The 24,883-nt window shown below is 38.9% G+C and overlaps 1 protein-coding gene across 2 annotated transcripts in view; it reads right to left on the bottom strand.

Annotated features, from left to right (window-relative positions):
- Positions 1-1,223: 1,223 nt before the first annotated feature.
- The window catches only part of GLT1D1 (glycosyltransferase 1 domain containing 1), a 68,684-nt gene continuing 45,024 nt past the window's right edge, over positions 1,224-24,883 (bottom strand). The window contains exons 11-13 of one of the 2 annotated variants that reach the window (XM_074844443.1): positions 20,409-20,507; positions 13,287-13,466; positions 1,224-1,536 (exon numbers count right to left, since the gene is read on the bottom strand). In XM_074844443.1, the coding sequence (XP_074700544.1) occupies positions 13,320-13,466; positions 20,409-20,507 (246 nt within the window). In that variant the 3' untranslated portion in view covers positions 1,224-1,536; positions 13,287-13,319. Of the gene's footprint in view, positions 1,537-12,036; positions 13,467-20,408; positions 20,508-24,883 lie in introns of those variants that run through there. The other variant, XM_074844441.1, reaches the window with a different exon arrangement.

The following is a 24,883-nucleotide window of genomic DNA, read 5'->3' as shown; positions in this document are numbered from 1 at the left end:
TTGCCTGTTGAGGCAGAGAGAGGAAAGTGGGTTTGATTTTTCTCCGGGTCGGGCTGTGAGAGATACACAGGCGAGTGTGGGCAGGAGCCCTCGGGCTGGGCCAGGCTGGGCAGTGGGGTGGCCCAGCCAAACCCCATCCCAGGGCAGGTGAGGTTGTGAGGGTGGGCAGCTTAACGGTGGGGGGAAAGCAGCCATGCAGCACTGGCAATAGCTTTTCCTGCTAATTTTTCTTTTAATTACAAATGCCTGTTTCGGTTGCAAGGCACTTTGATTTGGGAAATATTCTCTTTCAACTATTACAGCAAAGTGCAACATTTCCAACTGGTCTTTTGCCTGGTAAACACCATTTTATTAAGTCTGTTTTTTCTTTTTTTTTAAATGACTATCAAGACAGTTGCTGATTTAGTCCTTTTTTACGTCTGAAGGCACAGCTATCACCGCTGTTATTAGTACCCTCTAACTCTGCTGACGTCCATGATCAAAATTAACTTTTATTACCATATCCTTTTGACAAGTTTGTTTTATTCTAGTAGGCATCAGATGTTTTCTAGTAAAGAGTTCAGGTTTTTAAACAGACTTAAAAGGCCTCTGACAGCACCCCTGTGAGCTACCTCTGCTGCGGATCTGGTTTCCAAAGGCGCAGAGCAGGGCTGTGGGTCTCCATCACAGACAGACAGGTTTTGTGTTCCTAAAACCTGCCAGGGAGCTAATTCCCCTCTTGGTTTTGGAGCTGCAACACTCAGGCACTGATGGACTGGGGAGAGAACTCAGTCCCACACAGCTGCCTGGGAAGCGGAGCTCATGTGCCCGCATGGAGTTACAGGCTGGCTAACAGCCCGATCTGCTGGTGCTGGAGCTCGAACCACAGCTCGGGGAGCAGAGGTGGAGTGGGTGTCCGATCCTCAGCTTTGAATAGCTGCTAAAGCAAAGCCAGTGTCCTCAACAGACCGGTCTACTCTGCATGGCTGTGCTAAATTTTCAGCCTCTAGCAGGTGTTGGGCAGCAAAGAAGAGTGAGAAATGAAATGTTTTCAGAAGTGTAGGACTTCTTATCTTCTTCTTCGCTCCAGCCATTGCCTCCCAATCACACTGATTCAGAAATGGAAGAGGATTCAGAGAGGGGAATGATTTAAAAACTGGAAAACATCTCAGAGAAAGAGAGAGTCCCAGAGTCCATGCCGTGTATCACAGGGAGCTTATGTGGTGCTTTGATCACAATCCGTAAGTACTTACGTGGTGAACATAAATTTGAACACACTCTTGAATCCATAGGCAAAGACATGACCATCAGGCTATGAAGCAGTAGCTGTACAAATGCAGACCAGAAACAAGTTTCTTATGGCATGGGAGCAAGTTACCAAGGATTGCAACAGGTTTATCACTCATGTTTTTAGATGTTTTTCTGGAGACAATGTTCTGGTTCAGGTGCTGCCACCAGGCAGGACGTAGGAAGTCAGAAGGTCTCAGCTCTGCAGAAGTTTGACTTAGATGACCGTGGTGCTTTCTTTTGGTCTCAAAACAAATAATCTGATAGTGTCTGTAGGAAAAAGGCAAAAAAATAACGTTCTCAGCTCTTATTCAGCTTTAATTCCTTTGAAAAGGAACTATGTTATATCTAAGGCATGCTGAGGACTGGTTTTAATCTGATGCAAGTACATGGACTGCAGTCACGTCATTTCTCATTTCACTGAGGTTAACTGAGAATATGTTTCAAACTATATATTGCTCATTGCCCATGAAAAGGCCTGACACAGAGTTCACTGAAGTATGATTCCCACAGACTTCAGTGAGCGCTAAATCCTTCAGAGCTAAATTCAAATTTTAGCTACACCAGAGCACACCCGAATGGTGTTACCTGCAGCGTTCACTTTGGTTTTCAGCATCACCGTATTTGAGCAGCTCAGAGTTTCCTGTTACTCTTGCCTCACAGCATTCCCATGAAATAGGGGCAGTCATCTCCTGTGCAAACTTGGCCACACCAGGCAGGCTGTGCTGCAGCCAAGAACTGAAGTCACATCTCACAAACACTAGTCCAGAGCCTTAAATGTGAGCTTATTCCTCATTTTGGGGTAAACCAAAATAGACCAAAAAAAAAAAAAAAAATTTTGGAGTAAACCACTCCAGTCTGGCCATAGTTATTTTCATATACCATTGCATTTTCTTGCTAAATGTCTAGTCTTTCAGAATATTACATTAACCTTTGTTTTGTTGGTGGTTTCAACTTGGTAGTAGGGATAGAAACTCAGACAGCCATCTTCAGCTTTTAATAAGAGTCAAGCAGTGGCGATGAAATTGCACGTTTTGAATAATTCTGTGTGTTTTCTCACTAGAATACTGAGCCACAGCCTTAACCTTCCCAGTAGTTCATGGCAGTTACAGCTGAGTTATTTGATTAAAATATTATTTTTACCAGTACTTGAAAGTACTGCAGCAATCTGATTTATTCTCATTGTTAGTGCTTGTTTGTTTAGTCTTTCAGATGAAATGAATTTACCATTCATTTAGTACTAATGCCAAGGGAACTATTGTATTCAAAAATAATGGAGCACAATATGCAGCAAAACATGGGTATTTTGCTCACGCAGTTGCATATATACACAATGGAAATTATTTGGTGGCTTAGGGTGTTAATCTGCTTCCTCTGTGAATGGGTACTTGCAGCTTTTGTATCAGCCCACAGTTATCCCCCGTTCCACAGAGGCAGTCGGTGTATCCAAGGCCAGAGATAGAGCTTTTCACTCTGGGGTTACATGCCAAGTGTTGTCACAAATAAATGACAATGCACTTGTCACAACAGCTCTTTTCTGCAAAATCTGGATTTCTCTGAATTTTCTGTTGGCCTGAAAAATACGGGGGAACTAAAGAGATGGAACATTTAAAATCCTCGGTTTTAAAGCAGTAGTCAGTGTTGAGTGCACGGTTTATGACACAAAGGTCTGATTTCAGAGGGGTACCATGCAGTCAATATTCTTAATAAAACCAGTGGGAGATAGGAATCCCACTGAAAATCAGGCCCTGATTCCTTGGAGCAAAGACACACAGAAAAGCTACTTGTAGCCTTGCATCTATTCTGCACTCCCCAAATCTGAACTCAAGGTCTAAGCCATTAGAGTCCTTCCAGAATGTCTTTGCAAGGCTTATCCTCTTTAATAATTTTTTTTTTTTTTTTTTACATTTCTTAACAAGATACTGCCAGTTGCATATGTTGTTCAAAATGTAGTTTACATTTGTTACGTATATGGGTACTCAATCACACATAAAACTTAATGTAATTGAATTTTAACACTGCCGTAACAAAATTTGACTTTTCTCGTTAAAAGTAAAATCTCACTTATTTCAGACTACTAGGCAGAGAGGTTCTAACCCTGGAACGTGTTGCAGAGAAAACTGGCAATAAACAAAGGGAAAAGCAGCGAAAGCATCACCAGCATATCCTCATAATTGCATTTATATTAAGGGGCTCATCTATTTTTCTCCCTTCGAACAGACGAAACAACAAGGTTTTATTTAAAATAAGTTTATCTTGCTCAGTGTTTAATGGCTTGAAGTTAAAGCCCAGAGGGATAATATGACTTATTTTCTCTTATTTTCTAAAGCAGAGATGTTACACAAATCTCTCCAACTGGTTCAGCCAGATTCCCAAATCTTCCCCTGAAAAATATGTGCAGCAACTTGATTTTAATACCTCCCCAACACACATGAGGGTGTACCTGATTTTCCTGTTCTGGGCAGACACCTACTTCAGCTGTAAACTCTTCTGACATTTCTGACGGAGATAATTATAGTGCTCTGGGGGACTTTTGGCCTTACCAAAAATAGATGGGAACAGGGAGACATGCATTTACAGGCAAAACTAAGAAGATGCTGGGGAGAATAGCATCTATATTATGTGACAGCTTCTGAAAGAGCATCACAAAAGTGCCTGCTTCATTTCCAGGCTTTCATTTTTTTTCACTTCCCATGATTAAATTTCTGTCTTCCTGGAAATCTTCCAATATCAAGACACATTAACGGAAGCCCTTGCATGCACATTATTTGTTTGTGTGACAACTGTAGTGGAGCGGGAACGCATTTTACATCAGGTGATCCAGTGTGACTCCTTAGGAAGGTCCCAGTAAATATGTTCTGACTCTTACACACCTGCACTGTGCAAACCTAAGGATGGATACAGGTTTCTGTGGGATTTGAGCTCAAGCCATCAAGTTGTGTTTGCTTAAAGTAGGATCCTGATTTGCTGTAATTCAGGAAACAAACTTTTCTTCAATTAAAGGAAAGTTACCTGTTGTTAATTTTTATAAAATAGTCAGATTACATTTCCTTCCCCAAATCTTATAGCAAAAATGATGCATTTATTAATAGTTTAAAATGTATTTAAATACAGAAAAATTAGTAACCAAGAAAAAAAGTATTGTTGATGGGAAGAATGCAAGCTAGACTGTGCCTAAAGCCTGGGGAACACCTCTACTGGTGGTGATCTGTAGCTGTGTTCACTGGATGGACACATGGCATTGCCTGCTCTTCCTGTTAGATCTGCCATCCGAATGGCTGTACCCCTGTGTCACACAGCTGCCCAGCCTAGGTCAAGAAAAGCTTAGAGGTATTTGTAGCTAGTTCCACTGCTATCTCATTGGTGCACACATGACAATAACCCTTTGCACACCACATGTGCAGGATATTGCTTTCGCCTGCAGAGTTCACAAGGACTTAGAGTTTTTCTCGCTCCCGGGGTATCTGTTTCCTGTGGCTCCTCCTTCAGGTGTCCTCCAGTCCTGAACACCTTGTCAGAAAGTTGGTTCCTGAATTTGGGGTGGAATCTATCTTACTGAGATGTGGGTGTCAGAAAGGTCTCGCCCTCCTTTTAATGGAGACAAACATCTTCACTGGGTGAACCATTCTCACCTAAGGTTGCGTTGATGAACTGTCGTTTTGATGAGGCCTGTGCTCTCCACTCACCATAAAGGAAATGAGGACAAACAGTTTTCTAAATTTATGAGATTCTCACATGAAGGTGAGATTAATCTTGTTAACCATAAAGTAGTTTAGACTAAATCAGTTCCTGACTATTTGTCTTCATGCAGAAATTCCCCTGCTGAGGATTCATTTCTCTTCCATGGGTCCAAGATTGCCTCTGCTTGTTTCTTTGCAGGCAGGATAAGCACTTGTTCTCCCTTTCTCCCTCCAGCTGAGCCGCTGTGTGTGTCCAGCACTGGCACCAATTGCAGTATCTACCACTGCCCCTTCTTGCCAGACTGGCTCAGGCACATTGCCCTCACCCGTTCTTGGCCTTCCAAGTTCATATTCAGGAATTTGGCCTCTTCTGAGATAGGTCAGAGTTTCATGAAAACTTCCCATTTTCCCCTGAGCTGCCCACTGACTCTATAGATGCCAGCTGAACCTTGGTGCATCTCCGTTAGCTGGTTTTTAATGTACTCATTCAATTAACTGCCTGGGGCTGGGACTGAAGACGTTAAACAAGACACATAAATAGGAGCCATCCATGAGAATTAATGACTGCTACTCAAAAGCTACAAACCTGAGGATCGAATTTTCCTGTTTAAAAATGGGATTTAACTTTACCAGTGTTAGCAGCATGAGGTAGGAGTGCAGTGACAATACAGACTGAGTGTCTTAGACTGGTCCTTCCATGTAAAGCCTGATGAAGCTGGGATCTTACAGTGTGATCAGCTGTATGATGAAGCTTTGTTTCCATGGGATGAAAGCAGTTGGTCTCAGCAGTCTCAACCTGGTCCTTAGGAACAAGCATTTACATTCAGTCCCAACAAAAACCCTGGTGCTGTGGTTCACTGGGGTGAAGAGAGATCACAGACCAGGACCAGAGGATTTATTCTAGTCCAGCGAATGACTTGCTGGGTGATATGTTCCCTTCCACACAACAGGTCAGCCCTCCCCAGTCTGCTCTGTTGTCTCCTGGCGTGACATTTAGAACGATGTTGCATTGCACTGACAAAACCCAAGTGAGTGCTAAAATATTAACAGGCTGGAGCTCCTGCAGTGACCTGTAGAGGCATGTGCAGCCATTGGTCACCAGGAGATCCCAGCCTCACAGAACAAAGAGTCTAAAAGGCACTTTTCTTTTAAGGAGGAAAAGAAAAAGAAGTCCTTGGTTTGCAATCTAACCTGCTGGAGAAGGGAATTAAAGTTCTACAAATTGGTCTTCTCCTTATTCTCAAAACAAATGCAAACTTCTTGAAAGACATCAGTAATAATCCTTCAAAGCTTCCCCTGCTTAGCAGAGAGAGGGGTTGAGGATACACCTTTCTACTTTGGCTGACTGTCTCATTTCATTCATGGGTTTCACTGTATGTCCACGGGCATGTCTACAGCTCCCACTTCTCAGCAGTACAGAGTGCCCCATGCTCTGAGCTACTGCTGCAAGGGCATCCCATATCTGAGCTGGGTTAGGTGACTCGATCCTGCTGTAGAGCTGCCTGTTGGCAAAATATGAGCTCGGCAAGCAGTGGGATAAAAGGACAGAAGTCGCTTCAGAGTGGAACAATGTTACCTTAACAATGACGGCTGGGAGACTTCCCCCTCGTGCACGCTTAAACACATCCTGATGTTTTATTCAAACAAATGACGTGCAGGGACAAATGTTTTAAGAGTGGAAGGGATAGAAAAATGATCTCCTTAAGCTACATAACAGTAACTAAAAAGGATGGAAGATGCACTAAGTAACTAGATGCATAATACTCCAGGGACACCTTGGAGCATTTCCCAAGGCTACAACAATAAGAGATGTAATTAGTAAGAAACAGTAAATATAAAGCTGAAGATGAGCTACAGGCTTTGTGAAAGACTTTAAACCTGTTCAGAACAGAATCATTACTAGGGTCATACTGAGATCAGAAAGAGAGTGAAATGCTATTAAGAGATGATGAATATTCAGAACATGTAATACTAATGTTCTCCTATTCCAGAAAATGGTTATTAAATTTCCCCATTGCCTCTTACTTTGCTATACTTTCATACAGAAAAAGATGCAACTTCTTTGCCTGACTTGCAGTGCAGTCTGTAAATAGCTATATTGTCACTAATACTTGGCCAAGGCAAACTTATTTTAAATCACATTACAAAGTGTGAGTCAGCCTTTAATGCCTTTATTTACGTCAGATAGCACCTTGTAATCCAACAGTTGCTGATGCTCTTTCAGCAACAAGAGATAATGCCACGATGGTGTCACAGTCTGACTCCGAATTCAGCGGTTGGCTTCTAAATAGGGACTGAAGTGCTAATATTTTGTACCATTACTACTTCATTAGTGTGTTACCTTTACAGCCTTACCTTGCTCTTCAAGTAACTGTTGTCATTGCTAGATTATTCCAGGTACATAAATAGGGATTGTAAAGCCAATAGCTACTGCCAATAGTATTTATTATTTCTGCTGTAGACTAGAACTCTGTTGTGCTAAAAGCCACACAGGTAGCCTGCAGCCTCCTCAAAAGCACTGAGCCCTAGTGCGAAAGAGTAGGGGCAAGCACAGCCTCTGGAAAGCACAGCAATTACTTAGGTGACTCAGGTAGGCACCGCAGTGGGTGATGCAAGGTGTGAACACTTGTACAAGAATTTATATATTTTTTAATTGCAGGTAACTTCTTACTTAAACATATTTTTAAAAGAAAGAAGTTAGGAAAGAAGCTAGGAGGCTGTAAGGGATGGCAAAGGCCATGCTCCAAGCATATAAGCTTTTGATATATTACTCAAGTTAAATTAAAGATTCCGTAAATCATTTCACTTCATTAAAGCCACTAAAATAACAGTGCAACTTTTCAATGGCAGGGATTAATTTTCGAAGCGGTACAGGGGCATTTAGTTTCAATGCCTGATGTAACTTGATTGAATCAGACAAATGAAGTAAGTGACCTCTATCTAGCAAGGTTATAGTTATAGCTGGACTTATGTCTTAAGAAGATTTGTGCTGAAGTACACAAGAATGGAAATTGCAATGCAAGAAGCATACTAAAATATAAAAGAGGTGATACGACGTGCTTCTAGAGTAGGCAGGGGTAAAGGGTGCTGTAGGGGTGTTTTAAATGCTGTTTCAGGTTAGGTGTCCACAACTATGATTTCTCAGTAACCAGATGTTCTCTGCTATTCTTATTAAAATGTATTGTTTAATTTTAAACAAATGTTTTAAATTAGCCTAATGGTAATGCTCTAGGGAAAATTAATTTCTAGAATAATTTTTCAGGCAGTGGACAAAACAAATGCTGGCCTACATTTTTGGAAAGGATGAGAGATTTCAAGTGCCCTCAATATTTAATACCTAAAATTAGAGGTCATAGGAATGACATAGACTAGTTGATGAAAATATGGTTCATTTAAAGAGGATTAAATTGCACATAAAAATCACCCCTTTAGAAAATTTAGATTGTTTTTAAAAAAACCAGAAATCATAGTTTTATCTTACTGTTTGCTTTTATATTGGTGACCATAAGTCTCTTTTTTTTAATAGTAGATCCTTTACTCTACAATTCTAACTGCAATTAAGACTTTTGAAGATCAAGACTTTCCTTTGGCTATGTCAAGCAGAATTAAAGGTATCCATGGCATCTAGGAAGACATGTGCAAGGCAATACCAAGCAATTGCAGCTCAGGCTATAGAGACCTGGGGTTTAAGTTTCAAACATTAAAGCAACTGGGCTTGGACCAACCAGGCAGAGGAGGGTGGAAGTGAAATAAATTCTGGAGTGATGAAATTACTTTGGACAACTTAATGAAAAAAAATGCTGAGATCCCACTGAGCCATTAAATGATTGATTTCCACATGGAAGCACCCATCTCCTCTGACAAGCCTTTGACAAAACTGTTTCTTTATTTTCATGTGGAACGGTTCTTGACCAAAAGATTAAAAAGACTGAGGGGAGAAAAGGACAGAATGGGTTATGAGCCCAATAGACAGGAGAAAATATGCTGAAAAAGACGACTGAAGTACTTGTGCATTCATTAAACATAAAGGTAGCATTTGCAGGTATTTGAATTGCTTAATATTCAGGCTAAATCGATGTTAAATTATATAGGAACACAAATACTTTTAAATCTTCCAATATATAATTTAACATTTTCTTTTGACGGCTGTCTTTGAGTTCTGCTATGTCAAGTAGGTTAATGGCAAAACATCAACACTAATTTCCCTGAGATCACCAAGTAACAACCTTTTGCTAATCTGGAGCTCTGAAGTTGTTAGAACTTGACATCACAATGGTCAGCATCAGACTGCAAGTGGCATCCCAAAGGGCTCTGAATTAAGCTGTTGGCTCCCCAAAGTGATCATGGCTGAACATGTAGGAGTCCTGCAAACCTTGGCATCCCTGATAACTTGTAACAGTCAACTTTGGCTGCGTGCAAAAGCTGAATTTAAAATGTTAATGGCTCTAAATGCCATGTCACTTTAATTATTTTTGTAGCTCAGTCTCCCCAGATATAGCCTTTTCTAAAATATTGAAAGAATGTGCTAATATACTTAGAGCCATCGTCATACTCCAGTTCCTTCCTCTGATGCCTTTTGTTTCATTCATGACTTCTTAAGTCTGAAATACTCTGAATATTTCTAAAATGAGCTGTAATGAGTCCAAAGAGAAAAGTTTGACTTTTGTTTTCTTTAAATCCTTAGAGATATGTATCTAAATCCTTTCCCTAGGTCTATCAGACTACGTTATTCCCTCCAGACACACTGTATAGTCCACCTCTAAGGCGCTCTGGTTATTGCCAAGATAAGCTAGTTCAGATCAGTACAATCTGTTTTCCCAAAGGCTGGTGTTCAGAGCCAGCTGCTGATTGCGCTACTGGCAAAGGACAAGAGCTTGACAAATTTTGTGCTCGCTCAAGGAAGCGAAGACCCCCTTGCTTCCTACCGAGACCCTTTATAAGGGGTAAGACCACTTGCCTGTTAATGCTCTCCCAGGCAGGGCAGAGACAGAGGAAAGGAGTGCAGTGTTGGCTCCACTTGCTGGGGAGAATAGCAGAGCCAAGACTGTGGAGGTGGGAGCTGGTAAATCCTTGCTGGTTTAAGCCAACAGGAACTTTATGCCTGGGAGCAGACAGAAATGGGAAGGCTTAACTCAGTATCAGTGTTCCTAGTGCATACACTGGTTAAGTCTGTAATGGGAATGTAGAAACTAACTCTAAAAATTGGAATATGTATGCTCTAGGTCTAATTAAAATGAAATCCTAATTCAGGAAGCTCTCATTCCACACACCACAGGCTCTAGCTGGGTTTTGCCACACACTACCAAATTGTCTCCATTTCTGAAGTAATCCTGCCAAGAAAGGAAACAGCATAGTAGCACCCATTGTACAGGTCCACTGCTTTCATTCAGTTCCTGTGGATTCAACAGCAGAATTAATTGCAAAATAAAATGCATGTAATTGGATTAATTAACACTACATTTCAAGGTCCTGAAATACTGAATTAGCCGTGGGGTAAATGCACAATGAAGGTTTTTCCTGCAAACAGAACAAGTGCTATTTTTGGAGCTGTATCTGTATCTCATCGAGGTGTGCCTTGCTTAAAAAGCTGCTAGGATACGAAATGGGGCTTTGAAGGGGGAAGATAAATGCCATAATTAGGGCTGCAGGACAACAAAAGGATTATTCTTAAATATAAAGTCATTTGAGTGAAGTTGCTTGAAAGATAATTATACCTGAAATTGCTTGCATGGGTCTAATATTTTTGTTACAAGGACTTACAAGACTCATTGAATATTTATGGGCCTGGAACATAAGACTGGATGAAATTTAAAACATAAATTCAATAGCAATTTATTATTATGAAATTCCCTAGCAGTCGTTGCCCCAACCTTTTAGCCTTAATAGACAGGCTTCATGTTGCAGAACACAAGCCCATGTGATAAATGATATCAAAGCTGAATGCCCTTGATTGATGAACGCTGCCTCATTTGATGACTGTAAAACAGTCCCGAGGGCTGATCTCATCACTATTTTGGTTGTTTTCTTTTTTTCCCTTAATGCATATATTGCAGAATGGTTGTTGTGCTTCTGGTATGGTTATCACATGCAAATGAGCATGCTGTTTCCCAGATGCAGATTTCATATTTATAGATTAAATACAGCCTGAAAAATCGTATGTTAATTACATTCTGAGGGTGTAGCAGAATTTCTCACTTGAACATGTTTTGTTTTGCTGGAAATAGCACAAATTCCAGATCAATGTATTTAGTTGCTTGAAGCTTGGTAATAAATATATCACGCTTTAGAAAAAGCTTTCTAATCGTTACTCATTTACCATTAGCTAAATGCTTAGAATTCTATCTCACATTATGTATTTGTTTATTTGTTTTTAATAATCTGTATTTTTCAGAAGACAACCAATACTATAGGAAGGGGGGTGGGGGAACGGCTGAAGATCAAAGCCAAACAAGAGGATTCTCAGAGAGGCACTGGCAGAGGAGATCTGTGAGATGTTTTGAGAGGAACAGGACTCCGTGCAGTCAGCTGTTAGCTATAAATGGTCTTTTTTTTTTTTTTCTATTGCTTATAAAGGTCCCATACCATGTATATCATGCTGAAAATCCATGTTGTAGGGGTTCCTCCTTTAGTACATAGTTTGCTGTGGCCAAAAGAGACACCACCATCCCACGAAATGCCTCATTACTCACTGGTGACGGAGATGCCCAAAGAAATATGGGTCCTCCTAAGGCAGCAGGGAAAACCCAAGAGGCTGATTCAGTTGCAGATTTAGAAACTGTTCAGTGGTAGATGTTGGCTGGTGGCTTTTAAACTGAGAACTAACACAGATGTAATTACATCCCACCCTGTCAAAGGACACGCCAGAAATATTTAAGAAAAATGTGCTCAAAAGGGACTGTAGCAATTCTTGGATTTCAAATCAGGCCAGTTTTGCCCTTGAGGATTGTGTTATCGAAGGCAATGCTGAGCAGAAGTGCATTACAATAAAGGGGGGAAATTCTGGAGAAGTCAATATATGACATTCAAATTACTTTCTTGTTTACTGTCCCAACAGTTGCAAAACATCAAAAATAAAGAGGAAAGCTTAAAATACACAGCAAGCTTCATTATTACAAAGAAAACTGACACAACAGCCATTCAAATCAATAGAAAACATCTCACTGGTTCTCACTGGGGGGCAGGATCAAGCCTATACAAAGCAAATAGAGTTTCCTACTAAGTAGTTAAAAATATGACCCTCTTTTTTTTCTATAAATCTAAGTCCTTTGGTGACCAATTATGGATTCAAAGATATGTCCATAATCACTGGGCTGGCAGGAATGATTAGCATGGACTTCAAGCACAGTAAGTCTCACTTTAAAACAGCCTGCTGAAGTATATTACAATATATCCTGAAAGCCACAAACAAAAACGAACAGTACCAAAATACATAGTAAATTGAAAATAACTTTTCCCCCCCTTCATCCCTTTTCACAGCTCTCATAAATCTATTAGTAAATAAGTAAATCACAGAGGTACCAAAAAAACCTGGCAAACTAAGAGGTAGTTTATGTAACAAAGCACCTCTGTCTGCAAGCACATCTTGCTGCTGTGGGCAGCACTGTGCTGTTCTGGAATCTGAAGCCATGTACGGCTGTCGGGTGCTGTGCCAACCCTACTGCTCTAGTCCCTGGACCCAAGAAAAAATGCAGGCATAGGACTGCTTGGCCATATCAGCTTATCTGAAAGCAATTCAGATACTTAGAGGGCAGTACAAGACATGCCCCTATACTCCTCACCTTCCCCAAGCATCAACACTGCTTTTTGGCCCCCTGATCATTAAGCAGTCAACAGATATGTTGATCTTTCAGTCCTAAGAAAGCTTTCATCTTAGTAATTTTATACTCTGTTTATATAACTAATCTTGGCTTTATGAACATAAATGTGCATGTCACATGTACCTGAATACATTCACATTGGTATAACTGGAAAGAAAACTGCTATTGCAGTTTGGTTAGGAGGCAACATGATCAGAACATCTGATGTAAGCTCTATGTGGTGGAGTGCTCCACTGAGTACAAGGAGTCATCCTCCCTTTGAGGCCTCACAACAAAAATTTTGTGTCTGCTCAAGGAGTGTATTTCTCCTATGTGATCTTACAAAATAATACTGGTCTGTGATGAATTGGTACACTAGAGACAGTGTGCTGAATTAGATAAATGTGATAGTTTGAAGTAGCAGACAACTCCTGTGATGTTGGTATGTTTGAATAGAATAATAATGCATGTTGGACTATCTCTTCTAAAAAGAAACCAAGAGAAACCCAAATCTAATTACATATCCATCATTAAAGTGCTCTACATAGACTGCTGGTATCAGCTGTAGTCCTGCAATTCACTGGAGCCTTAGGACAAGATTCTGGTAGGCTTTTCTTTCACTTTCCCATGAATGATGTTTCTTCACGTAGTCTTTGGCTCTTGTTACAATTTCTCTTTCCATAATGGGGTCATTCATCAAACTCTTGGACAGCACAACAAACTCCTAAAAAAGATAAAGAAAATAATAAGTTAAAAGTTCCTTGAAGTTCTAATGATACTGAAATAGATTGTACCCATATCTTGATTTCAGTAAAGCAGTTCAACTGTGAGCCAATATATGAAGCTGTTCAAAGTAATTTTTCAAGGTCAACTACCAGTTTATTTATAAACAATGATCAATAAATAATTATTTTATATATTATTTTACACAGCCCACCAACTAAGACATTTAAATCAACGACAATTCCAAGACCATTATGACAAATACGAGCAACAAATTTAATGATACAGAAATTGTTTGCCTACCCAAGTGTTAGAAAACCAGGCTGGTTATAAATTAAATAACTCACCTCATCTCCTGCATGGAGGACAACTCGAATCAGATGTTTGATCTCAGCTAAGCTAAACCTGTATCTTTTTGCTACTGTGACATCTTTAGTTAAATTTTATGGTGAGACTAAAAAACTCACTACATAAATATAGTCACTGTATAAAGGTAAGAGCAGGCATGCAGCAACAAGCTGTTCCGGAGTAGTTGCACCTGAGCAGTTACAGATACAGCAGCGTTAGCTCAACAAGCTCTGCAAAAAAAGCCATATATGAATTTCCTTTAACTTTACTGGGCTAAATACTAGACCTCACAGATTAGAACTAGTCCTTTGCCTGCTCCTCTGCCACTCTAATTTAGTTCTAGGGAAGAGAAATTGTGAACTTCAAACACGTGAAAGGAGATTTGATGTCTGAACTAATCTATTCTGAGCAGCTGGTCTAATTTTCTATCAAGAGTCAACTTCCAATACTTCAGCTTGATTACAAATGTGCTCAGATCTTTGCAAAATAGTGTCTTCATTCAGCTCAGAAAAGCAGATAGCTGTTGTGTCAATGGAAAATTGAGATAATGCATTACTACACAATTGGTAGTGAAGATCAGTGCATAGGGATGTGGGGGACAAAAAGGATGGGAGAAGGAGATATCTTATGTACACATTCTGCCAGCTATGAAAGGAAAAAAAATCACAAATAAGACCAGAGTTCATATCAACACTAGGTGAACTAGCAAACTATACTTGAAAACCTAAGTATACAGTGTGTATAAATACACACACAGATATAAAATCTTTGGTCACCACAGAATCAATGTTGCTGTTGCAATGCAAGTGATGGCTATGCATAATACATAACTATAATGTGACCCCTGGGAAACACTGATATGTGAAATCACATTGAACATGTTATAATCACTGCTTTGACTCACTGACAAGAAAAACTATCAATATATGCATCACTGCCATGAAATTTAAATAGTCAGTGATGCACATCAGTTCTGCTGGAAAGGTCGGTAACTAGGTAATAGAATAAGATGATTTTAATATATGCATATTAACAATAACCTCTCATTTCACATAAAATCAGTACTGCTTTTAATCTTTACTCTGTCCACACAGCACTGAAAGAGCAGTCTCTGGAATAGCCATGAGGGCCACATGCTTCGTGTCCAGCCTGCTTTCCATCCACAGCTGCCTTGTGTTCAGGTATGTGCTAATTTAACTCCTGTATTCAGTTCCTTACTAGGGACCCATGTGGTCTGAGGGGGCTGTTTTCTGACTGCTTGTGAGGCTGCCCCTAAAGATTGGTGAGGCTGGTCTAGAGAGTACCCCAAGGCTGCATCTACCAGCCACTGCAGACACAGCCAATGGCTCCAGCTTTAGAGACACGTTCTTTTCCTTCCTCCGTATCTGCCAGGAATACAGAAGAGGGAAGGTGGGAAAGTCTTACATGACTTATGCTGGTTTCATCCAATTGCCTGTATAATCACAGTAATAAATACTGTTCACACTGAACTACATTCCAACTTTAATTTTATGCTCCTGTGGAGGATTTTATTTAAAGTAATGTTTAAAAATAATTTATGTAAATTACCAAAGAACAGAAGCAGCAGTGTAACATTTCTTGACAGGTAGTCCTATTAGCATTCTTTTAAAATGTGGATACAGAGGACAAAAACTTGCAAACATGTAAATGATAGAAGAAATGACATCCTTATTCACAGTTCCAATACTTAATGCTGGGGATAATTTCAGGAAAATGCCAAACTGAGTCCAAAGCATAAAAGTAGAGAAACTGCAGGAGAGAGAAACAGCAAATGGAAAAATACCAGGAGACGGAGAATAAGGACTTCTCAGCTTTATCCCCACTTCTTCTGCTAATCAAATGTGACCACCTACAAGTCACTTGCAATCTGACTGGAAGCCAATGGGAAGATTCACTCTGACTTATCTGGGTTTTCCCTCATACCCTTCAAGCAGCTGGCTTAGCTTGTTTTCAGTTTTGGATGCTCAGCTTTAGATAGCAATAACTTCATTTTTCAGGTGTCTTCCTTAACTCCAACTGACTTGCATTTCAGTTGTAGTTTTGTGGTAAGTCTGAAGCATGGGCTACCACTTGCAGAATGAAGACAATCAGAACTCAGACTCTTTCAGAAAATCGACCATTTAATTTTTCTTTTCTAGGAGCCTATGATATACAAACTACTTGCGGTGTGATAACCTGTCTCTTTATCAGCTGTTATGCTGTAAATATTTGTGATATTTGCACAAATATTTGTGCACTCTCATATTTTGTTGCAGATGGGAAGTAAGCTTCACTTTTGGTGAAAGAGGGGCAAAATTCACAAATATTTTTCAATTATCAAACATAAGGGTATGCATTTCAGCAGCCAAAATGAAGGAGGTGATACGCATGCTAACTTCTTACTTAGGGGATATCCACATTTCTAATAAGCCTTTTGTTCACATACAGGAATTGGTATAATTACTGTGCATTTCACAGAAAAACACAGTGTAAAAGTTGAAGCTCAGTAGTTAGCCACAATCCGTAAAAAACAGGATAGGAGACCATCTTATGCACATCCAGAACTGATATTACATGTACCCTTTTTATGGGTAGTACTTCACCTCAAACATAGGCATTTTTTAACAGCAACATCCATAATACAATTTTTTCGTGGTAAATTGACCAATCATCTTTAAAGAAAATGTCAGCTTCTTTATATAGTGCCTAGAAGAAATTCTGTATAATAATTTTTAGAGACCCAGAAATACAGGTACGTGGAAGATAAAGCTGGAAAATGAGTGCACTGAGTAAAAAGAATGAATATTTCTTCAATTACCATGAGAACTACACCAGTGCCACAGCTCACACATAATGAAAATAAGATGCATGGTTAATATATTATTTATATAATGAAAGTAAGTCTGCAATTAAACCATTTCATATCAGCTTCAGCAGATAAAAGAACATGATTCTTAAACAACAGAGAATCACCCCAGGGAAGGTGAACGCCAGATGTAAATTCAGAATAGTGACAGATCTACCTAGTGGCAAGCAAAGCTCAGAAGTTGGCTGGCACATCTGTGTACTTCACAGGGCAATGGGCCAGTATTTCTAGGGGAGTATAAACAGTGATTGCTGGCACTGCCAAAAATTGAAAATTAGTCTATTCAGCGTGAAGGTTCAAAGGTCTAAAAACTTCGGCTATATTCTGGCTTGAAGCCCTGGTAGAAATGGCATTGACCTGTGTTTGGCAGAGGAGACCAATGTGCCTTCACTGTATTGCTGCCTGTACTCAGCTGAGCTGCGTTTCCCTCCTACCACTTCAAAAGTTGTCTCTGCTAACAGTAGTCTTTCCAGGTCCCGCTCCCTCTCAAACTCTGTTTAAGCTTGGCCCCTCTCTTATTGGCTTTGAACTTTATTTACCTCCTTCTGTTTATTTAGCTCCTTCTGTGAGCTTTTACAGATGATGAACATATAATTTTGAAACTTAGGATGCTGAATAACTCTTTGTGTCTTCCCTTTTAACATGGCTTTGCATTATTTGTTACCCTATTCTTATCTCTTACTTATTTTCTTATTTTAGGTCCCATTAACTCAGCGTTAAATATTCCCTAAACTTGCAAATTCAGGTAGTGGCAGGATCAAACTATGATTTAAAAATAATGTGCACAGGTGATGTGGTATCAAGGACAAAACATTTAATAGCTTTCACTTTTACATTAACTGTTTCTATCAGAATATTGTCTTCAGTGACTGGCAAGGCTTTTGCCGTTTCCAGTCAGGAAGCCTCAGCCTAAATGAAAATGGTTAATGATGACTGCAATTATGCAGAAAATTTCCTACTTTCCTGTAAGCCACAAAAGCTCACTTACTTTCAGCAAGAATAAAAGAAGAAAACCAACAGCATTCACAATTTAAAACAAATCTCATTGTGTAATGGTCAATTTATATTCCTCTAATTTAGCTTTCAAAAGATAAGATAGTCCACAGACCAGACACAATTGCTCGTATCTAATCTAACTGCATTGTAAAGCTTTCCCTCCCCAGATCAGTAACAACTTGAAAATAAGCAATGCTTTCAACTCTTGACCTGTGATACAGACTGGATCATCACAACCAGATAGGACCCACTAATCTTAGCAATGAAAAGTCTCTGACATTTTCTAATCTTTGGTGGTCCAGGTTCTTCGAAACAGAGACACTTTCCCAAGCACGTGAATAGAGCACTAATCTCTCTGTATGATTAAAAGCATTTTCCCTAACTAACCTGATGCGATTGAGGTTGCAGCAGAAAATAGTTTACCAGATACTTAAGATGTCAAAGTAATCTGAGTAACAAAACCCAGAAAACTTCTTACCAGAACATATGTTTTCCAATCCCTATTGTCAGACTGAATCTTCTCAGGCAGTATTCAAAGTGCCACAGGCAGACTGTTCCTTCCTCCAACAATAAAAATATGAGGAACACTTTGAAACTGTAAGTGTTCTAACTTAATTGCATTTCTTTGATCTAATATAATTCTCAACCTCTGATAGACTGTGTACAGTGGTTTAAAAACTGTATTTGATATGGTTTGGGGAGATAAGGAATGAGTAAATGGTTACTTTATCTTTAAAACCATTAGTGATGATGATTGGCATTCTGAGCTCATCTCTGCAAGAAGAAAGTTTTTCAACAACTCTGCAGTGGGATTAGAGTATTATCCTGTAAACAAATATCTTCCTGACCCATTTTCAAACTTTGATAGTTTACACATCATTTGACACCAATGAAAGTATAAAAGGGCTTTTGTTAAAGGAGATACGATTGCTGTTCTACAGAAAAAGCAGGGATATTACCTTCCTTTCTAAGACAGGGTAACTGCACAAACATTAGTGATTCCAGTACAACTATTACCTAGGAGTATGATCGCTAACATGGTAATGCAAGTTACCGTCTTCACTTGAAAGAGACTCTGTGGACTTCTGAGATAGAGTAACAGCAAAAAGGGGGTCAACAAGCAGCAGCAGAAGAGGGGGTTTCTCATCTTTGGCATAGCACATTGCAGAAAAGGGACCTCAGACAAAATGGTTTTATATAAACTAAGATTATAGCGTTCTAGACATATTTACAGTCTGTGACTCTAGTTCTGATATAAAAGAAAGTCCTTAGCCATTTGTACAGAGCCACTGATGTAACTCGGACTACTTCTGTGCTTGAAATTGCACTTTCCTCTAACTGAGGAAATACATAGCATCTTTTTAATTGATCTTGGATTCCAAATAAACACTTGGAATGTAGGACGCTTGGAGATCACAGAAGAGGCTTCTTACAAGGATGTATGATGAAGCTATTTGGGTCTGGTATGAATAATGTATTTGAATTCCAAGCCAAATGTAACCGGCATGTTGAGGGAAACAACAGAATGTATCAGAATTAACATCAGGAGAGCCACCAGTCTGTGTGTTCAACAAGATCATATATCCTTGAAGTTTTGAAGAAACATATGGAAGTCAATGGGCTTTTTGCAGGAAATACATGTACAAATAATGTTATAAATAGCTTTACATCTCAGCTTCCACTAGCCTGGACGTACCCCATTTCCAAAGGATATTGCAAGAAGGAATACTTCCACAACAAAATAAATTCCAGAAGTTAACGAAGAAATTTTTTTGTAGAAACCATTGGAAACACTAAATATTCCAGGAAAAAAAAACACAAAACAACCAACCACAAAAAACATGAGCTGCAAGATTTCTTCTATTAAAAGAACCTCCAAAACTGAGAGAATTCACCTTCCTGAAACACAACTTAATAGAATGCATTAATCACACACTCCACAAAGTAAATAAATATGATAGATTTTCTACTTTGCAAAATTATCAAATGGACTATTCTAGTAAGTTTTTTTAATCTTGAGTTGGATAAAAACACTGAGGGAATCTGTTCTGAAAGTCATCTTCCACAACATATACAAATATGTAACAGCAAAGCCATAATGCAGTAAAATATATTGAAATGAAAATTTCCAGCCTTTAAATACAGGTAGTGTTCCCTCTCTCCCCACTCTTACTTATCTTCACAGAAACTCCATTGGAACACTTTATTTAATTTTAGTCATTAATTATTTTCTGACTGAGCAATATCTTGGACCTAATAATGCTTTATATTAACACTTACTGCTTGAAATTATAGATAATGCATTATCTGAAACTTCAGGCTCATAGTTCTCTTTTGGTTAGCTACTGCTTGTATGAGTTCTTATTTCAGTTAGTACCTGAAGGGAAATACGACATACTCATGGCACCTCTTCCAGGGTTTGCTTATGGAACCTTCATAACTAAAGTGCAACAAGTTGATGAGAACTGAACCCCATTCAGATGGCAGGCTCTAAAGCAGCACTGGCTGGACAAACATTCAGCAAGGCTGACACCTAGTAAAAGTTTAGTGAACTGCAAAGTGAGTGTGAGACAGCAGAGCTTCAAGAAAGTCAGTCTAACACCCAGGCTTTTAGGAGAATCTGAGAAAAACTGCTGAGAGGAAAAGCCAAGTTTCCAGAGAGACACAAGCATGTAATGGAAAATGAACCTAACCCTTGGAAGGGACAGATCTAAGGATTTGTTATTTTCTTACCTGGGGATTTGAAAATAGCAGTCCTGTTTCCTTATGTTTTATTATTGCTGCATTCCCAGGAATGTTCCTTGCCAGCACTGGAGTATCTAAATCCATTGCCTAGAGGAATATAGAAAAAGGAAACAACAGTTTATTAGGATTCAGGGATTTTGAGACGTTAATGACGATAATTTAAAAATGAAAAGCAGAAAAAACAAACCAAACTTCTTTCCCATCTCTCCAATTGTTTAGTTGAAAAATACCATGTCTAAGGTGATCTGCTATATGAAAATTTCTGAAATATTTTATTTATATTTTTGTTAGTCTCATAACTTTTAACGTATTATGAGAAGCAATCAATCCAGAAAGTCAACGGATAGCTGCTTCATCCTTTATTCTTTTCCACCTCAAAGTATGCAGTTTCCCGTTGGAAGCTCCTGACATATGGCAGGCTTGAAGAGGATGAAGGAGATTAAAGTTCAGATCAAGAGTTGTCACTGTAACTCCTACAGTTATTGTGCATAGATGAGAAGATTAGTTCATAGCACAAAAAGCTAGTTCTCCAACAAAGTATCTTTTTCCACTAAAATACACTTTTCAGATTTGCTATAACATGCAGAACTGGAGAGATATGGACAGTTCAACAACAGTGAAGGTGACCATGGAAATCACTTGGCTCTTTCTCCTCAGTTGTGATTCCTATGGGTCATATGGGAGTCTAGAAGGTGTTTTCCTTTTGACAGCATCTGTTGCTATAGCTTCTCTAGGTCTTTGACCGCTCAGGAACTGCAGGGAAATATGCAGTGATGCAGCTTCTGACGGAATTACACTAAGAAGAGGAGAGAGAAGTTTATGCTCTCAGAACACATTACACTTTCAAAACGTATTATCTACAAAGCTATTGGTATGGGAGTCCTCAGAGACCAAGGAATACATCAGAAGAATGTATACATTTGATTCCACAGAAATTATGGGCTGGTTGCCTGATGTATTTTTCATTTATTTGTATGGGTATATAAATATATATGTATGTGTGCATCTATGTATATACATAAAAAAGGAAAGGAAGTGTGCGGCTCTCAACATGGGAGCATGTCAGGTTGCCTGCAGAATCAGGAGCAGATGCAGCACAGCATCCATTCAAAGCCAGTTAACCATTTCCAAGAGACCTAATCCCTGGCAACTTTAAAAAAGTACAGCTTAGATTTTGAAGTAACCAGTGTGCAAACCCTGGCTACTCAACTCTGTTACTCATGCATATCCTGATCTAAAACTTTAATTACTGTTGATGAATGTGGAAGTCTTGAGGTGCACTGACTGTAAAATCAGAAAAACTCATAATGTACAATAATCAGTGTCAAACAAGAGAAAGAAAGTCACTCCCCCAAATCTTCAATCAGTTTCATACTGATTCCCTGTCACTTTAGAGTGAATGCATTTTTAATTACTGTCATTACACTCCCGGATGGGGAGCAATTTTGTTTCAGTCTACATAGCAAGAAAACAAAACTCCAAGGAGAAAACCATGCCTTTTTATAGTTCGGTCAAAACTGAAGACAAAAATACCCTGGCTGATAATGTACAGAAGCAATTACATTTTGAAAAGTGAGGGACTGCTGTGACTTAGCACATGTCTTAATAGCTTAAAATATCCAAGAGAAACACTCTTTAAATCACCACTGCAGATGAATTTACTCTGGACATAGAAATTCTATAGTCCTTCTGGCACAAACATTTGCTTTGCAGCATTTAGCTCTAAAAATAATGACAACCCTTAATGAAATAACCTGTTCTACACTTTTCATCAGAAACCACTGGATCAGCTGGAGATAATTCCGACAAATAGATTGATGAAGTGAACATAAATCAGAATAAATAAATGAGAAATATAAAAACTACAGATCAGATTTCTGAACTTATCTAAGTGTCTACAGTTGTTGAGATACAGCTTTTTTTAAAATAAAAAAAAAGTGATTTTGGTGAGAGGACATACAGTTTTTGGTCATCCACAAATTATTTTGTCATTTGCTCTGACTTCACTGTTAAACAAAACAGACCTATTTTCCAAAGGTAGATTTACAAAAACATACAATGACAGAATGACAGTATCTACTTATCAGTGCAGCCAAGTTCACCCAGGAAATGAGAGATCAGTGCCCCACTCTGCCTGACAGGATTTGAATCTGCAGGTTGAGGAAGTTGCTTTTGGCTCTAATTACCCAACTATAGACCTAACACGGGGTTCCCACAGAAGCATCAACATCTCCAAGAGAGACAGAATTCCCGATTTAGCTCTTTTTCAGCCCTTCTTATTGACAGGCTTAAATGCTCTTGTGTTCAGTCTGCTGGCTGTTGACCTCATTCAAACATGTTCAATGAACAGGGAATGAAGATATTTTACTTGAACTTCTGAACTGAAAATAAAGAGCTTGGTAGTGGCAGTGAAGTGTGTCAGCGTTCATTGTCACCTGCCTAAGGCACTCTCCTCACCTTTCTGTATTTCTCCTTTTAACAAACAAAACTGTAAGAGTATTTCAGATCTGGCTACTTTCCAAACAAGTGATTGCCCATTCAATGGAAACAGCACCATTAAAAGAAAAAGAAAGAATGAAAGAAGACACAACACGGCACAACCACCCCAGGACTGGTGGTTGGAAGTGCCACTATCCCCACAAATAGTTACCTGCAAGACAGAAAGGCGTTTGGATTCGAGCATGTCAGATGCAGTGAATAGTGGACACTGTGCTGTTGGGCTGCACATCGATAGTGATCATCAAATACGTGTGTGAACGGCCTGTGGCAGTTCTGTGTTGGACTACATGTACCTCATGGTGTGGTTGCATAGGCTGGCATAGTCTTGCTGTACTGCAGTTTAGACTGGACTGTAGTGCACATTTAAAAAAAAATTGTCTCAAGATATGTTCATTCAGTTCTATTACCGAATGCTACATAGTTGATGATTCACTGAAGTTGATCACTAAGTTTATATTTCATTTTCCATAATTTCTGAACTCTAAAGGGAAAGACATTTGTTCTGTCTCACAGAGCTGAAGGGCAGTAACCGCTACATAAGAAAACTTCCAGATCCCAAAACACACAGGTACCAATGAATTATAGCTACTGAAAGACAGAACAGATGGCCAAATACATAAGATGAGGGGCTGCCTTTATACCAGCTAGCCTTAAACAAATGGATTGGGCTGTAAATAATTACTGCATGAAGTGGCTTAGAATTTAATTTAGATACTTAGTCTATTTTTAAGCAGCAAAAAGAATCATTTGCATTGTTGAAAATATGTATAATTTACTGACCTAGGTTCCACAAATAATAGCATAAAATAACGTTTTAGTCCATTGGCCATCTGTTTTGTTACATTATTCTGACTGCAAATGTGTTTTAATGCTATTTTAGAAGGATGCAGAGTGTAAATTTCAGCTCTGGAAGCATGTTACACAATAAGCATTTCTAACCAGCAGTATAAGGCTCATAGAGTAAATACAGGTTTTATTTACTATTTTGTCTTCTGGATTGTCCCTCATTTTCTTCCTCATGGCCTATGCATTTTTCTGTTGGATCCTCTTCAATTTTACTGCTCTACAACATCTCTTTATTTTTATTTTTTTAATTTTTATAGTTTGCTACGGCTTATATTCCAAACTACTAGGCCTGTACTTCACATGCTGTTGAAGACTGGAATTTGCCCTGTAGCTGAATAGAGTCTGGCCATCTTCCTTTTCTATGATGATTTTTTTTTAATTGGCTTTTTATTGTGAAAAGTGGAATGATCTAATGATATTTACAACAGTTGGAATACGCTTGAGAGCACAGAAAAAGTACTCTGATGAAATGGTGCTGGAGTCAAAACTTTTTTCTTACCAACTATATAGAGAACATACAAAGTTTTCCAGTAGTAGTCCCTTTTTCACCATCACATGCCCAGGAACATGCAGAACTTCTGCACTTTCTGAGGAAGAGATGTATTTTAAAAGCTTGCTGTAATGCTTGCTTTCTCTTCTTCAAATGCCAAACAGAAAATAGATCAGTTACAGAAAGATCTCTGAGATATCAGTACTAGATGACAAAGTAATTAGTTATGGCTTCTAGTTCTTTCAAACCTTAAGGCAGGTTGAAATAGATATGATTATATATTTATCTCATTTATCTATTATATATTTATCTCATACTAAAATACTGTTTAAAAATTCATGAACTTGTTAAATTTTGAACTTTCAAGAGAATGGAAATTCCATTTCCAAATTCAAGCAAGATGTTATCTCCAGCCTAGGACCAAAAGATTTTTATACATAGTTTTCTGCCTTATTAATTTAACAAGATCACAGATGGCCCTTCCTACTGCTGGCCATCTCAAGCGGGGACTTGACTTTATTAGATTGACACTTCCTCTGAGAGAGATTTTTACAGTAGGATATGTTATAAGCACATCATCAAATCCCACTTTACAACTGCCTAGTAAACAGACATACAATAGCAAACC

This window comes from Strix aluco, chromosome 18 (assembly GCF_031877795.1).
Source record: "Strix aluco isolate bStrAlu1 chromosome 18, bStrAlu1.hap1, whole genome shotgun sequence".
Lineage (NCBI taxonomy): Eukaryota > Metazoa > Chordata > Aves > Strigiformes > Strigidae > Strix > Strix aluco.
This window is presented reverse-complemented; position numbering and strand designations above follow the sequence as displayed.